We start from the raw sequence: 14,944 nt of genomic DNA, 5'->3' as shown, positions 1-14,944 counted from the left end.
AAAAAGAATTCTCTTTATTCATTCTTATTCTTCCTTTTTCTTCTCTTACATCTCTTTTACTCTCAATTGCTCTCTTTTGTTATCTATCTCTCGAAGGAGAAGTGAATTATTGCATAATTTTTTTTCTGTAAGGTTCACTTGGCTACGCCTTGATGGATTTGAGGGTTGTGGAGTAGCGGCTGAAACTGAAACCCGAATCCTATCCAGGTTTCTCCTGATGACTCCATCTTTGCTCTTTACTTCTTCAGGTTCCTTCTTGGTCTTCCGTTTGATTCACATACACACTGTTGTTTAAATGGTAGCCTGGTGTTGGCGCAGTGGTTAGGGCAGCGGCTTGGGATCCAAAAGGTCCTGAGTTCAAGCCCCGTTGGGCCACTGAATTAATACACCAGGGGGTTGACTCAGCCTGTCATCCTTCCGAGGTCGGCGAAATGAGTACCAGTATACTGGGCCGGTGTATACCCCGGTTAAAATAGGTGTACCATATCCCTGTGTCGTAAGAGGCGACCAGGGTTGCGTCAGGAAGGGCATCCAGCGTAAAACATGTGCCAAATCACTATGCGGATCATACGGATGATCCGCTGTGGCGACCCCAAACGGGAGCAGCGGAAAGAAGAAGAAGACTGTTGTTTAAATGGTAATGTGAGATCCTTTTGTCCATAAGAAACAAAAGATGAAAAAATTGTAAAGACAATGTGCTCCACCTGAAAGAAAGACAATGTATTGTTGGGTCTTTATTCCAAACTAATTAAAGATGGCAGCCACCAAACCTACCCATGATCTTTCTATTTGTCCCTGGCTCGTGTGTACCCTCTCCACCTGTGCGATGCCACTCTATTGTTAGATAATTTGGATAATTTGGTTCGTTTTTTTTGTTTTCTTGTTTGTCTGGGCGATATCTCAGCCATCCTTTGAGCGAGGAAGCTGAAATTTGGAGACAAAAGCAAAGACGTGCTTTGGCAGAAAAATGCATTTTTTTTAAATATTTTTTGATTAATCAATTAATTGATTAATTGCTTAATTATTATCGATTTATGAATTACTTCTTTTTTTCTCATCTGGGTAATATCTCAGGCGTCTTTTGAGTGAGGAAGCTGATATTTGGATATGACAGTGAACAAGTGATTTGGCTATAAAGGGTGTTTTTGATTTCTTGATTAATCAATTATTCATTTTTCGATTAGTTAATTGATTTTCAAAAAGTTACAGATTTGGATGAAACAGTGGTGGTTTAGGTATGCTATTAGACAATTGATTGAGAAATCAATTATTTTATGATTGTTATTTATTTATTTTATTTATGAAATTAATTAATCAATTATTGTGCACTGCTCCCTCCCAATTCCGTCTCCATGTGCTGCACGGCTGCATCACCGGGCATCAAAGGCGCTGGAGGATTTGTTATTGTTATTTATTTGGCATGGCGGTGGTATTCTTTGAATATACCTCTACTTGTTTACCTTTCGATTCCTTCTCTTTGACTTTTCCATAATCTTTGAGAATTAAAAATAGAAATTTTTTTTTTTAAATCTCTCCCTCAAAAATTGATCTCTTCACGCTGCCTGAGACTTTCTCAAACTTTTCATCTCAGCTCTCTTGACCAATCAAAAACAAACTGTGCAATTAAGTTCTTGTTTGAGGCCCACCATTCAGTAAAACTTTACAGGGTCACAGCCACAAACTGTTGACAAACTGTCTTGAAATCTGGGTTTATTCGCCAAATGATCACGAGACCCAACATCAGCCCAATAGATTGTTTCACCTGCTCTCGTGGTAGAACCCTTCCCCACACCAATCACACATATCCAGCCCAGCACCAGTAACTCCTCAGTTTTTCACACTGACATTTTAGAAACTGAACAATGCCATCACTGTTCTAATATTCCCATAAACCCCATTTATTTTCTATAACTCAATATCCACCTGTTAAAAGGTCATGAACATGTAACATATCGATTCACTATACAATGGTTCCTCTTCCACCAAAACCATCTCTGCAGTTAGAAAAAGATGCACAGTGGCCTCCACATGATATCATGTGGTGTTATGGCAAGCACATGGAGTGAACCGTTTTTACCCAGCACACCTAGAGCAAAGCACGGTGAAGCAATTGGTTCACTGTGTATCTGACAGACGGCAGTCGATGATTGAGGAACTACATCATTTAAATAGAATTTCACATTTTGAACACTGTATAATACAAATCGGAACATGAATCAAAGCACAAACCTGCAGTTTAACATTACTTTGGCTCTGAATTTGGCAAATATCACAAGGATCCATGCACACTCACGATGTTGCAATTCAGTGTCTGTCAGTCTGACAGTCAACCAAAATTTAATGTCATTGCAAACAGGAAATGTACTGTTTTTAGGGATGTCATAAAGGACACAAACAACAGGCATGACTAACTAATTTAATATGTTAAATGAGGTGGTGTAAAAGGGGGTGCATCATTGTTGGTACAGCCTTTGAAACTTTTATTTTATTTCAATTTAATTATACATTTGAACAATGTTGAACACAAATTGCCTTGTTTGCACATCCATAAACCTTCGGTTTAGTAATACTTGGACAAAATTTTATGCCATCTCAACCAATAAAATTTGCCAGTGCTCTGAGGGTGGAGCGACTGCGAGATTCAGATGAAAATGGTGGTGCCTAGTGATGCCACGACAGAGCTAACTTTGTGCAAAAAGCTGTTTCTTTTGTGCATCTTTTTCTCGATGATTATTCCAGAATCGTCAGCTTTCCGAGATCAGTTCTCAGAGAAAATCGTCATTTTATTCCCTCCGGGTCTTCAAAACATCTGTTCACCACCATCTCAGGTGATCCCCAATCCAAAGCCATTATCTTTTCTACACAAGTTAAACCACCCCCACCCCTCCAGAAATGTTGCTTATGAATCCATATTGTCCACCCCAAATTATTACCTGCATCCCTTGTTTGTCCGTCTCCATCTACCTTCTCCCTCTGCCCTCCTATTGGTATTTCCCCTTTCTCCTGCTGTTTCCTTTGTTATGTTGTGTCCTATTCTGTGTCCTAGCTCTTCCACAAGTCTAGACCATGCATATATAAAAAAATGGTTGGCAGAAGGTTTAGCTCTAGACTGTTCCGTTTGACCCATCAGCTTTGTTTGGTTGCCATCGTGCCTGTTATTCAAAGTTCATGAACAAAGCTGATATAGATCGTGCTCGGAAACGCAAAACAATAGTTGAAAAGACCCTTCACGTGTCCTTTTTTCTCAAGAATGTGCAGGGTAAGGTTTTCTATGAACACTCTCGTTATCATCAGCTGCAGAGAAGGTCCAAAGCCAATGGTCTTGAAGGGGGAGTTCCGTTTGCATGTCTCAGTTACTTACAATACAATGAATGGGGATTGAAGATTATTTTCTCTCACACAGTGTATGACTGTAATCTGGAAATAAATGATATAAAAATACCCGATGATAAATTTGTACTTCAATGTGCATGCTATCTCTGCCTGAGATCCTGGCAATACGATGCCATGCTGCAAGCCCCAGAGAGATGGCACCAACAGCTAATTGATCATCAAGCAATTCATTCATTATCGCGCTTTCAAACTACATGTTTCACTCACGTATCCTTGTCGTTTTGAGCCAATTATGCGGTTGTGGATAAACTTGCCAACTACGAGGAAGATCCATAGCAGACACCATGAGCTAATGGTGCACCTGCTGTAGGCTAGTTGGTGAATGTCATATCAATCAGGATTCAAGCTACCTGATCACCTGCAGATGGGAAAAGGTTTTCTGTTTTCTGTTTTGGACATACAACTGCTAGAAATAAACAGCACACCGTGCCGGGGGTGTTGAAGGAGGCCTGAGGCTATCGGCTTTCATGCACACATGTTTTGCAAAGACAACAGGAAAGAGAGCCATGGAGACGACCCGTGGATGGCGGGCGGAATGCCAAGCCCTGATTAGCACAGGCTGCTAGGCCATAGGGATATTTTATTTGCAGCGCAGCTGCCTAGATCTAGGCAACGTGGGAGCCATGCTTTTTCTGTAACTCCAAGCGCCTTGGATTACTTTGCTTTCCGAGCTAAGACTGAACTTGCTTGGTTAGCTCAGAAAGCAAAGATGGGGTCTTTCCTTTTTGAGCTAACCAAGCAAGTTGAAGTACAAGGTGGATGCTATAGTATCCGGCCTAATTCAACAATGGGTTACCTGGTGAGGCACCTGCTCGCCTTAGGAAGCTTAGATACATGAAGTGTAAACACAATAAAAAGTGCAAATTCCAACATAACAAATCGACAGGTAGTAAAACAGTACATGTCTGGTAGGTCTGTGGCAATAATACCTGCTAGTATGAAACCTGGCAAAATGTCATGATTTCTTCTGCTGATAAGCATCTTATTAACAGATCTCACAATAAAGGGAAACTTCGATTTTTCAGTTCATTGCAAGCGTTCAACATCATCTGACTACCCTTAGCTTTTGGGTTTGGCATCAGAAGGTGTTGATCCATAAATATTAGGCCATATAGCTCAACCAGAATCGAACAAAATTGGTGTCGTATCGATCAACTGCTCCAACATCGAATGTAGTTTAAACGGACCCGATATGACCATACATAGTGTCCACAGCATCATTGCATTTCATTCTGAAAAGTTTAAAAGTTCTCGGAGGTATTTTCTACAGCTCTTTTAAACATGGAAAACATCCTGTAGCTTACTGATTAGCTTTATTTTATTCTCAGTCTTGTACGATGACGACGGCATGACCTGACAAATGCAATCTTCAGAGGAATGCTTCTCATTTAAAATAGTACAAGTTCTCTTTCAAGGAACTGCAAAGCATGAGGATGCTGTTTGGCCCATCAGAGCCTGTGCTATTATTACGAACCTATCGTTATTTGTCCATGCTCTGTCCTTTGTTTTCGTTTTTTTATGCTGAGCATCAAGCAAGTAAGCAGCACGTAGCTTTGGTATGACTTGGTTGGGGTTTCAAACTGTCGACCTCAAAAGACTCAAAGCAGACTCAGAGGAGATGCTGCAGCCATCGTACCGTCGAGGCTGATTAAAATTAACAACGGATTGAGATTTATCTCCAATACGACTGAACTATGAAATTTCATTACAAAATAACAAGTTCTGCTTTTGAAAATAGGGTCACTGCGGTCTAAATCTTATCTTCACTCTCCAAGGGGGCACCTTGTGGAATTTTAAGAAAACCAAAAGCACCATTTGATCCCAATTAGAATGACTAAGATGCAAGAATAAATGTACATAAATCTCGGTGACACGTGTAGGTTGCATAGACAAGGTGAACTGAGAAAACAAAGCTTCTCATGATATATATGACTCAGCCAGCTGATTCAGAGACAAAGCATGAATGGAAAAGTTATCATATTGAGTCAAGTTACACACTGGCTTGCAGCCAGTCCTGGAGGAACAATAAACTGCTGCATTGACTGTGCTGAAGTTAATCCTTCAAATAATTTAAAAACAACCCACCGCTGGCAAACCATGACATACGAGGGACGCTCAAAAAGTTCGCGGAACGAGGTACTTGGAAAGGTCCGAGAGGCCAAACTTTGAAAGAATTTTCCCATATAGTATTTCTTGAATTTAATGCATGTTTTTCATGGTTCAAACTGTCTGTCAGTCAAATACAAGTTTTCAGGTTGCCCCATTCAGCCACTTCTCGGCTTCTTCTGTCGACTCCTTATCATCTGCAAATGTCAGAGTGCAAACGTCAAAACACACAGTCATTGTGGGGGAGATCAAGAAGTACAGGTGGTGATCCATACAGTTCTGTTGTACTATACTCTGTTGCAGGGCGTCGGTGCTGCTGAAGCAGTTTCTTGGCAAGGGGTTATACTGGGTGGTTTGCCATTGCCTTCGATTTATTTATGTGTTGAAAAACAAGTTAAATGGGTAAGTCTAAGTGACAAGTGTTGGTGTAGCATGCAGAAGATGAATTAAGCAAACAAAGCATCACATGATACATGACTCAGCCAGATGATTCAGAGACACAGCATGAATTGTAAAGTTGTCATATTGAGTCAAGTTACTCACTGGCTTGCAGCCAGTATGCAACTTGAGTTTGATGGAGTACGGTGTCCGCATCTTGATGGAGTACTGCTGTCCCCTCCGGGCTGCCTCTCCTGCCTCACATCTTGCTCAGCTCGATGCCATGGCAACCAAGGTTTTCAAGAACATTGAAATCTCTCGTGATGAAGTTGAGTCTATGAGCCTATCACTTCGCCATTGCCGACAGGTCTGTGGTCTCTCTGTCTAGTTCCACCCCATTTCTAGTCTTGCACCCACTGACGTCTCCGTGCTCTTCCCCCCAACCTAAGTGTCCGCAGGATGCACGCGCTCCATAAGCAAACCCCCTCCGAGTGAAACTGCCTAAATCCAGAGCCACTGCTCACCTCCACTCATTTATTCCTCTCTTTTCCCAACTGTGCTACCACCTTCCACACTCTCTTTGATCTCATTATTCCTTCTGGGTCTTCAAGGCAACTGGGCATCACCATCTCAGGTTAACCCCCAAACAAAGTCATTATATTTTCTGCACCTGTTAAACCACCTCCACCCCTCCCAAAAGGTTGCTTATGTATCCATATTGTCCATCCCTTGCATTCTCCACTAACCATCATTGTTACCTGCACCCCTTGTTTGTCCGTCTCGATCTACCTTCTCCCTCCCACCCTGCTCTTGGCATTTATGCTTTCTCCTGCTGTTCCCTTTGTTACATTGTTTCCTGTTCCATTCTGTGTCCTCGCTCTTCCACGAGCCTCGACCATGGATATAAATTTAACTATCTGTTTCTTGTACCATTGTGAGTACTGTTGGACCCTGCTATTCACTGGAAATACGTTCCTGAAAAATGCTGCAAATGTCGAATCCACGAATACAGGAGCAATGTTTCAATGGAAAAAGTGGGAATAGGTTGCCAGCGGATCGTGATTCATGAGGGAAAATCAAAAATCCCATGAAAAGCCGTAAAAAAAACCATGAATACATGAGCAAAAAAACAAAAAAAACATGAATACACCCGTGAAAATGCTAAAAATAAAAAAAATTAAAAACCTGCGAAATCGCGAATATGCCCATAATAACAAAAAAAACACGAATATACCTGCGAAAATGTCATAAAAACGTGAAAAACCCCGAAAATGGAAACAAAAAATAAAAACATGAATACACCGACGAAAACAGGAAAAACAAACTGCGAATATATCTGCAAAAATGTAATAAAAACGTGAAAATACCCGAAAATGGGAACAAAAAATAAAAACATGAATAACCGACGAAAACAGGAAAAACAAACTGTGAATATACCTCCAAAAATGTAATAAAAACGTGAAAAAACCCGAAAATGGGAACAAAAATAAAAACATGAATAACCGACGAAAACAGGAAAAACAAACTGTGAATATACCTGCGAAAATGCAATAAAAACGTGAAAAAACCCGAAAATGGGAACAAAAATAAAAACATGAATAACCGACGAAAACAGGAAAAACAAACTGCGAATACACCTGCGAAAATATAATAAAAACGTGAAAAACCCGAAAATGGGAAGAAAAAATAAAAACATGAATAACCGACGAAAACAGGAAAAACAAACTGCGAATACACCTGCGAAAATGTCATAAAAACGTGAAAAAACCCTGAAAATGGGAACAAAAGATAAAAACATGAATAACCGACGAAAACAGGAAAAACAAACTGTGAATATACCTGCGAAAATGTAATAAAAACGTGAAAAAACCCCAAAAATGGGAACAAAAAACAAAAATAAAAACATGAATACACCGACGAAAACAGGAAAAACAAACTGCGAATATACCTGCGAAAATGTAATAAAAACGTGAAAAAAACCCGAAAATGGGAACAAAAAATAAAAACATGAATACACCTACGAAAACAGGAAAAACAAACTGCGAATACACCTGCGAAAATGTAATAAAAACGTGAAAAAATCCGAAACTGGGAACAAAAATAAAAACATGAATAACCGACGAAAACAGGAAAAACAAACTGTGAATATACCTGCGAAAATGTAATAAAAACGTGAAAAAACCCGAAAATGGGAACGAAAAATAAAAACATGAATACACCGACGAAAACAGGAAAAACAAACTGCGAATACACCTGCGAAAATGCAGAAAAAACCGCAAAGAAAAACACGAAAAAGTGCAAAAACTGCGAAGAAAAGGGGAATATGCCTGTAAAAACGCAAAAAAACTGTGAAAAAAGCCATGAATCCACCTGCAAAAAAAAAAACACCTCAATATGCAAAGCACAGGGCCACGAATGTCACAGCAGGTTGCACTTTATAAACCGTGAATACGTAGGGTCCGCGAATAGCGAATATGCAAGTAGCGGGGTCTGACAGTATTTCATTCTGAGAACCTTTTCAATGGTCTAGGTATGTCCGAATAGTGCATTTGTTTATTGAGCTGGCAGGATGGCCTCGAGGTACCCACACTTACCTGTAAGCTGTCAAGCCTGGGTTCAAATCCTGAGACAACTATAAACTGTTCTGGTGTTTCACAGGCAGGTCGATTCATTAACGTGTGCCATCCCTCAGACAGATGTTAAACTGGTTGTACCATCTACCAGTATTTGTTGGTGAATGTTAAATATCTCACGGTGTCCTTTATGAAGAGTAGGCTTGGTATTGCCAGTACCCTGAACAAATTCCAAATTCCTCCTCCAACCTACAGGGCACAGTTGTGCTCCCAGCAAATAATGCTACCAGCAGGCATGTGCTGCACATGAAAGAAGATTTGCTTATTTTAATTTAAACAAACGTTTACTCCTCCATTGTGCTTGGAAAAGTACCTGAGAGAAAGGGCTGTGCGTCTGCACAACGAAAGACTTGGAGAACTTTCTGAGCTTGCTGAATGGACAATTGCCTGTACTGCAAGCTCCTGACCATGTGGGTCAGTGCAAGGCCTGAGTGAAGGGACGTGTATAACAAACCCTCCGATGGATCGCTACTAGTTAATGGACTGTTGATGTGGATGAGGTTATTCTGAACACCGATGTGAATGGACTGTTTATGTGGATTAGATTCCTCTGAACACTAATGTGAAGGACATGTCTGGGGCTTTTGAATGGGCATGGTAAGTTAAAAGTGATGATATTTACTATTATTCATGTTGGAAGGGTGTGCGGGAGAGAGCTATCGGAGTTTTGAGGGCTGTTAGAAAGATCTTGTTTGTTTGATTCCGGTGCCACAAAAGAAATAATACGAGATTTTTGCATCGATTGCCAAACGTTGAAGCGTCTGAAATTTCCTGCCACTCTTTCATTCAAATGCTGAAAATTATGTTGAAAAAACTATGTGAATTAGTGATTTTTCACCAGCATCGGTAGGTTAATAGTGACCGGCAAGCAGAACTGAGTCAGTTAAACATACACACGGTGCATGTGCGAAAGGCATCATTTAGCTTTCATACATCATTTTGAAAGTTGCATATTCCTTATCATCAATAATCATCGTTCCTCATCTTGCATCTTGCATCCTCGTCCAAATTTACACAACCACATGTCAATGTAAAGAGGTTTTCGAAGGATTTGCAAACCATCTTTCTCGCTTGTCCAAAACTGGCTAGTTGAAAAAAATTACGTTGAATTGTTCTATCAAGTCGAGGATTTGTACTTGTTCTGACTCTCCGTAATCCCTTTTTAATCTGTCGTGGCAGATGGTAAATTGTGGAAGAGAGGGGAGTGAGTGAGCCAAGGATGCCCCGATGCCAAGTTACTGCCATGGTTACAGATGGAACAGCCGGATTAAGATCCAATCTGAAGGATTGCTTGCCCCACAGTGTATCACCCTGCCAGGAAGCCAATTCACTTTTGTTTACAGTATCACCCATTTTCAATGCTCCACGTGATTTTGAACAGTAAGTGTAGAAACAGAGTGTGTATTCCTTCACAGCTTCCTCGTCTGGTTAAATTTGATGACCTGCAACGATGCTTGATCGACCACTCTGAGCACAACCTATTGGCATTGTTGGGAGGATAAAGTTTTAGTTTGCTTCGAAACACACAAAAGGGGTCTTAAAATTAATATTAAGGCCCATCATTTAAACTATGGCATAAAATTGTTGTTCGAACCCATCATTTTAACGGTTTAGCTTGTCCGCTGATGCAGACCTTAATTTTTATCCTTCACAAACAAAATCCAGTCTTCACAAAGACTAGGGTTCCATGCAATCATTTAAAAGTCTACTTGAAGATTCTAGAGCAGTTCAGCACCAGAGAGGATCAATGTTTTGATCAATTGTTGGGCTGGATACAAGAAAGTAAGCTGAAATGACAAGATGAGTGACAGTAAAAACTAAGGTTGAAATACCATTACTTTTATTAGTTGCCTGGGGAGCTGAAATGTCAAGGCAAGTGTCCGGTCGGCTATATTTTCTAACTGTCCAGGCAGACTAAAAATTAAATTAGATGTTTATTTTTTTTCAGATAAGAGGAAGGACAAGTACCAACTTGTAGACAGACAGCTTGTATAATTATTTTGGCCATTTGTCTTCACTTGTTTGGCATTCCCTTCCAAGGAAATAGTATAGCTCACATTGTTGGGATACCTTATTCAAATCCTCTTGATTTGTCCCTTGTCTATTAATGCACGTAAATGTGCGATGATGTCTCCTCGCATTTTTGTTGGGCATTTGGTATTTATGAGGAGTGATGGTAGCCTGGAGTTGGCTTCGTGGTTAGGGTGGCTGGCTTGTGATCTTAGAGTCCTGAGTTAGAACCCCATTTTCCACTGAATTAACACCAGGTGGGGTTGACTCAGCCTTTCATCCATCCGAGGTCGGCGAAATGAGTACTGGTATTGGGGCACAGCATCAGCGGCATAGTTATGCCCCAACAAAATGATAGTTACCCGGCAGCCAAGCTGCCATACGAAGAAGAAGGAGTGATGGGAGGTCAAAATGTTTTCCCCTCAAAGTAAAGGTTTCCCCAGGCAAAAGCTTCCATCTCAATGGCATCAGGAAAATCACCTGCCGGTGGGAAGAATGCGTATAGTTGGTTGTAAACTAGAGAGAAAAGCAGTTCATCAGATAGCTTCACTCCACAGATGAATACAGAGGAGGGAGAAGAATAACACGTTCTTACATCAAAGTGCAGTGAGTCACATGTGTTGGATCGAAGTGAGCACGATCTTGAAAAATGTCAGTTAGACCCAGCATGGTTGGGTTCTCAGTAAAAAAAATCCCATTGCATTCAGTCACAACCAAAGAAGTTCATGCAAATGATGACAATACATTCAGTCCTCCTTTATGTTGTCTGACAAGACAGAACCTTGACCTTCGCACACTGTATAGAAATTTCCTCTTCCCAGTTTGCTGCCCCAGTACAGGCAAAGAAGACATTGTTCCTCTAATCTGTCATTCAAAACCAATAGAAGGTATAAAGACTGCAAGTCTTTCATTGTATAACAAACCGAAGCAAAACTCAATTTTGATGCCATCACTGCCACAGATCCACAACCCTTCCCTTCTTTCCTGAAATAAGAGTGAAAGGTGTGTGTGTGTGTGTGTGTGTGTGTGTGTGTGTGTGTGTGTGTGTGTGTGTGTGTGTGTGTGTGTGTGTGTGTGTGTGTGTGTGTGTGTGTGTGTGTGTGTGTGTGTGTGTAATATAAGAAGTAATGTACACAGGAGTGGCATGACAAACCCAAAATAAGCGACTGGTTATCCACTACTCAGTCATCGCTTTACTTATGGATACTGTAAAGACACGATCTCCATTGCTCAGGTACTTGAAAAGATAATGTGTAATAGCTGGAAAAAGGATGGGGTGGGAGATAAAGCAATCACACAATTACCGTGAACGGAGAGAACTTTTCTGGATTACCTGCATACCTATATGAATATGACGATACAATCCATAGACATAGAGGAATGGTACAAAAGCACACGTTTCTCTAATTGTGAACATTCGATACATAAATATTCACATCATAAACACATTATTACTGGTGTTGTCAGAATCGTGAAAGATAAGAACTTCGTGCATAACTCCAAAGAGAACAAAATTATTAACTGGAATAAAGCAAGGAGTTTATAACAATAACATTAATTGAATGGATGAGAGAACGAATTGATAAAAAATGATATATCAAACGTCAAATGGTTTATGGTTCGAGGAGGTGGAGAAACGTGTATGAATAGTTAGGGAATTTTAGCAAATTGTATTGACCATCTGTGAAAAAATTGCTTACCAAAAAATTTCTTCACTAACGTATTCATCTTGGTGTCTAATAACACCTATCAATTAGTGCAAACCCAAATCCTTGTGGAAAATTCTGGGGAGGCAATCAAAGTTTGGGTGCTCAGAGGGCCTGCGCGAAAAAATCGGAAAAATTAACTTTTGCCAATATTGACTTGTGGGATGTCTAACTAGGGGTTTTTTGGGGTACATCACCGGTGATGAAGGTTGTGGTCCAGTTTCATCGAAATTGTGTGTGTAATTTTGGAGAAGAGAGCAAATATTTATTTGGGGGGTCAAACCACCCCTATAGACCCCTTTAATGAGTGCACATTTTGATGTGGTTGATACACTTTGGTACATCATGGGTGATGAAGGTTGCAGTCAGGTTTCATCGAAATCGGGTGTGTTGTTTCGGAGAAGAACAAATAGATATTTGGGGGAGCAACCCCCCCCCCGCCCCGTAGACCCACTCAATGACTACAGATTTTGATTCGATCAATAAACTTTGGTACATTATGGATAATGAAGGTTGTGGCCAAGTTTCATCAAAATTGTGTGTGTAGTTTCGGAGAAGAGAGCAAATATTTATTTTGTGGGGCCAAAACCCCCGAGACCCCATTAATGAGTGCAGATTTGGTGCGGTCAATATACCTTCGTTAGGCATCAGATATGAAGCTTGTGGCCAGGTTTCATCAAAATTGTGTGTTTGGTTCAAGCGATAATGACTGAAGTGTTTATGGACCGACTGACTCACTCACCTCCGGATACTGCTCGATCGCATAAGCTCACCTGACTAAAGTCCAGGTGAGCTTATAATGTTGCATTTGTATGAAAAAAAAATTCTACCTTCAAACTCTTTTGGAAGAATTTGACTGCAAGAGTGGAGCTTTTCAGACCTACAAAATGATGATAATCAAACCGATTTGATACAGCACCATGTAAATGACTCAATGGCAAGAAGACTGTTCTGGATACACATCATCATCATTCATGTACTGGATCCCTAAAATGCACAAAACCCTTGTAAGATGAGGTTTATCTGTTGCAGGTTGAGAATGCAGTTATTCCATGGCTATCGTCAGGTAGAATTACAGGGGCGAGGAAACTCGTTTACAAATGCTGACAAAAACTAACATAAAAATTGAGGTTTTATTCTGGTGTTAAAAAAAAAATCTGGATCATTGATAACTCCAAACCTGTAATCGATAACATCCAAAACATTAACAACAGGAAAATGCAAAATATGGATCAACTTGGGATTTTTTTTTTCCCCACATTAATGACAAACATTCCCCATAAACTCGCGGCAGCATTTGACAGAGCAGTAGATAAAGGTAGTAACCGGAGGAAGTAAAGTGTACATGACAGTCTATCAAAAGTGTTCCTGCACATGGACGAGTCCACGAGCAGGAATCAACTAACATCTACCAGGATAACACGAGCAGGAATCAACTAACATCTACCAGGAGGTTCAGAAACATCTTTCGATCCGATGATGATTTACTGGAAATTATTGATCGGTTTATATTTGATTGGTTTTACGATGACATCAATCCAAAAGAGTTACAATTATAAGAGGGGTGCAATCAGACAGACAGGCAGACACCAAATGATGGGGTCTGATCTCGACTAAATGTCTCGCAGGGTTTGACTAGTTCACTCCAGGGAGGAGCTTCTGCTCTTCGCTCATAGGGACCTACTCCAACTAATACTCCTAAAACAACTCCTACTCCTATTGAGGAGTGGTCCAATTGTATGACCATGCATTCTGGCCCTTCAGGGCGAGGAGGTGTGTGTTTGATTGATCATGTGCTTCAGCCTTCAGGTTGAGGTGCATGTGTATGCTCGGGGACAGTGTTGTTTCACAGTGTACCTTGGCTGTGGAATCCAGGTGCGCGTACCAAGCTGTTTAAATGTTTGATTTTTTTTTAACCTTGTTTTGTACTCGTACACCCACTCCTTTCAGGGAAAGATCATGTTATTATCCTCTCTGGGGTATATACATGACAGGAGATCGAGGCTTGATCTCAAAAACATGGATATACATCTTAACAGGGATTTCACCTAAGGCGGAAAACCCCCATGGTGGGGGGGAATTGCAGTCACGACAACCTTAAATCATGTGACCCTTAGTCCTCATGTCAAGTTTGGTTAAGAATGGAGACAGACAGACACCTAATTGCATATTTTAGTATGACAAAAAGGCCTCCCTCATTAGATGAGGGCCAACAAGCCCAAAACACATGTCCGTGGATGTTTCCTCTCCATGGTGGAGTGGTCTGTAAAATTCATATTCAAATTATCTTTACAATCCGATGGAGATGTAGGGGGATGTAGCTCTGGTAATCCAGTGCCTAATATGTGGAGCGATTCCACATGTTACATCCCCACCATCCTCAAGACAACAAACATGTATACCCCTTCCCAAAAAGCTCTACTCCCCCACCCCCACCATTCCCTGTTTTACTCTCCTTGGAACCTATGCTATCCTTGAAGGGTTTGGTCATGATCAATGAAAACGGTGAAAATTATCACCATTCCCCTCCCCCCCCCCCCCCGAGTCCAAATCCACCTCTTAAATTTCATAATCTATTGATCTATTCAAGCTAATAACTTCATTTTTTCATCACAACCCCCCCCCCCCCCACACACACACACACACTCCACCAATGAGGGTAACACTATCACAACTCAAACACCACCACCTTCACCTCTTTACCTCCACAACTCCATC

General features: G+C 40.8%; 1 protein-coding gene across 1 annotated transcript in view; it reads left to right on the top strand.

The window, feature by feature from the left end:
* Positions 1 to 11,582, top strand: part of LOC147018938 (uncharacterized) — a 193,418-nt gene extending 181,836 nt beyond the window's left edge. Inside the window, exon 6 of the mRNA XM_085899075.1 lies at positions 133 to 11,582. Within this exon, the coding sequence (XP_085755201.1) occupies positions 133 to 176 (44 nt within the window). The 3' untranslated portion in view covers positions 177 to 11,582. The remainder of the gene's footprint in view (positions 1 to 132) is intronic.
* Positions 11,583 to 14,944: the final 3,362 nt, after the last annotated feature.

The sequence above is a fragment of the Eptatretus burgeri genome, chromosome 10, assembly GCF_056783735.1.
Source record: "Eptatretus burgeri isolate ZD-2024b chromosome 10, Ebu_testis_v1, whole genome shotgun sequence".
In the NCBI taxonomy this organism is placed as follows: domain Eukaryota; kingdom Metazoa; phylum Chordata; class Myxini; order Myxiniformes; family Myxinidae; genus Eptatretus; species Eptatretus burgeri.
Note: the sequence above shows the minus strand (reverse complement) of the source record. Positions and strands in the feature narration are given on the sequence as shown.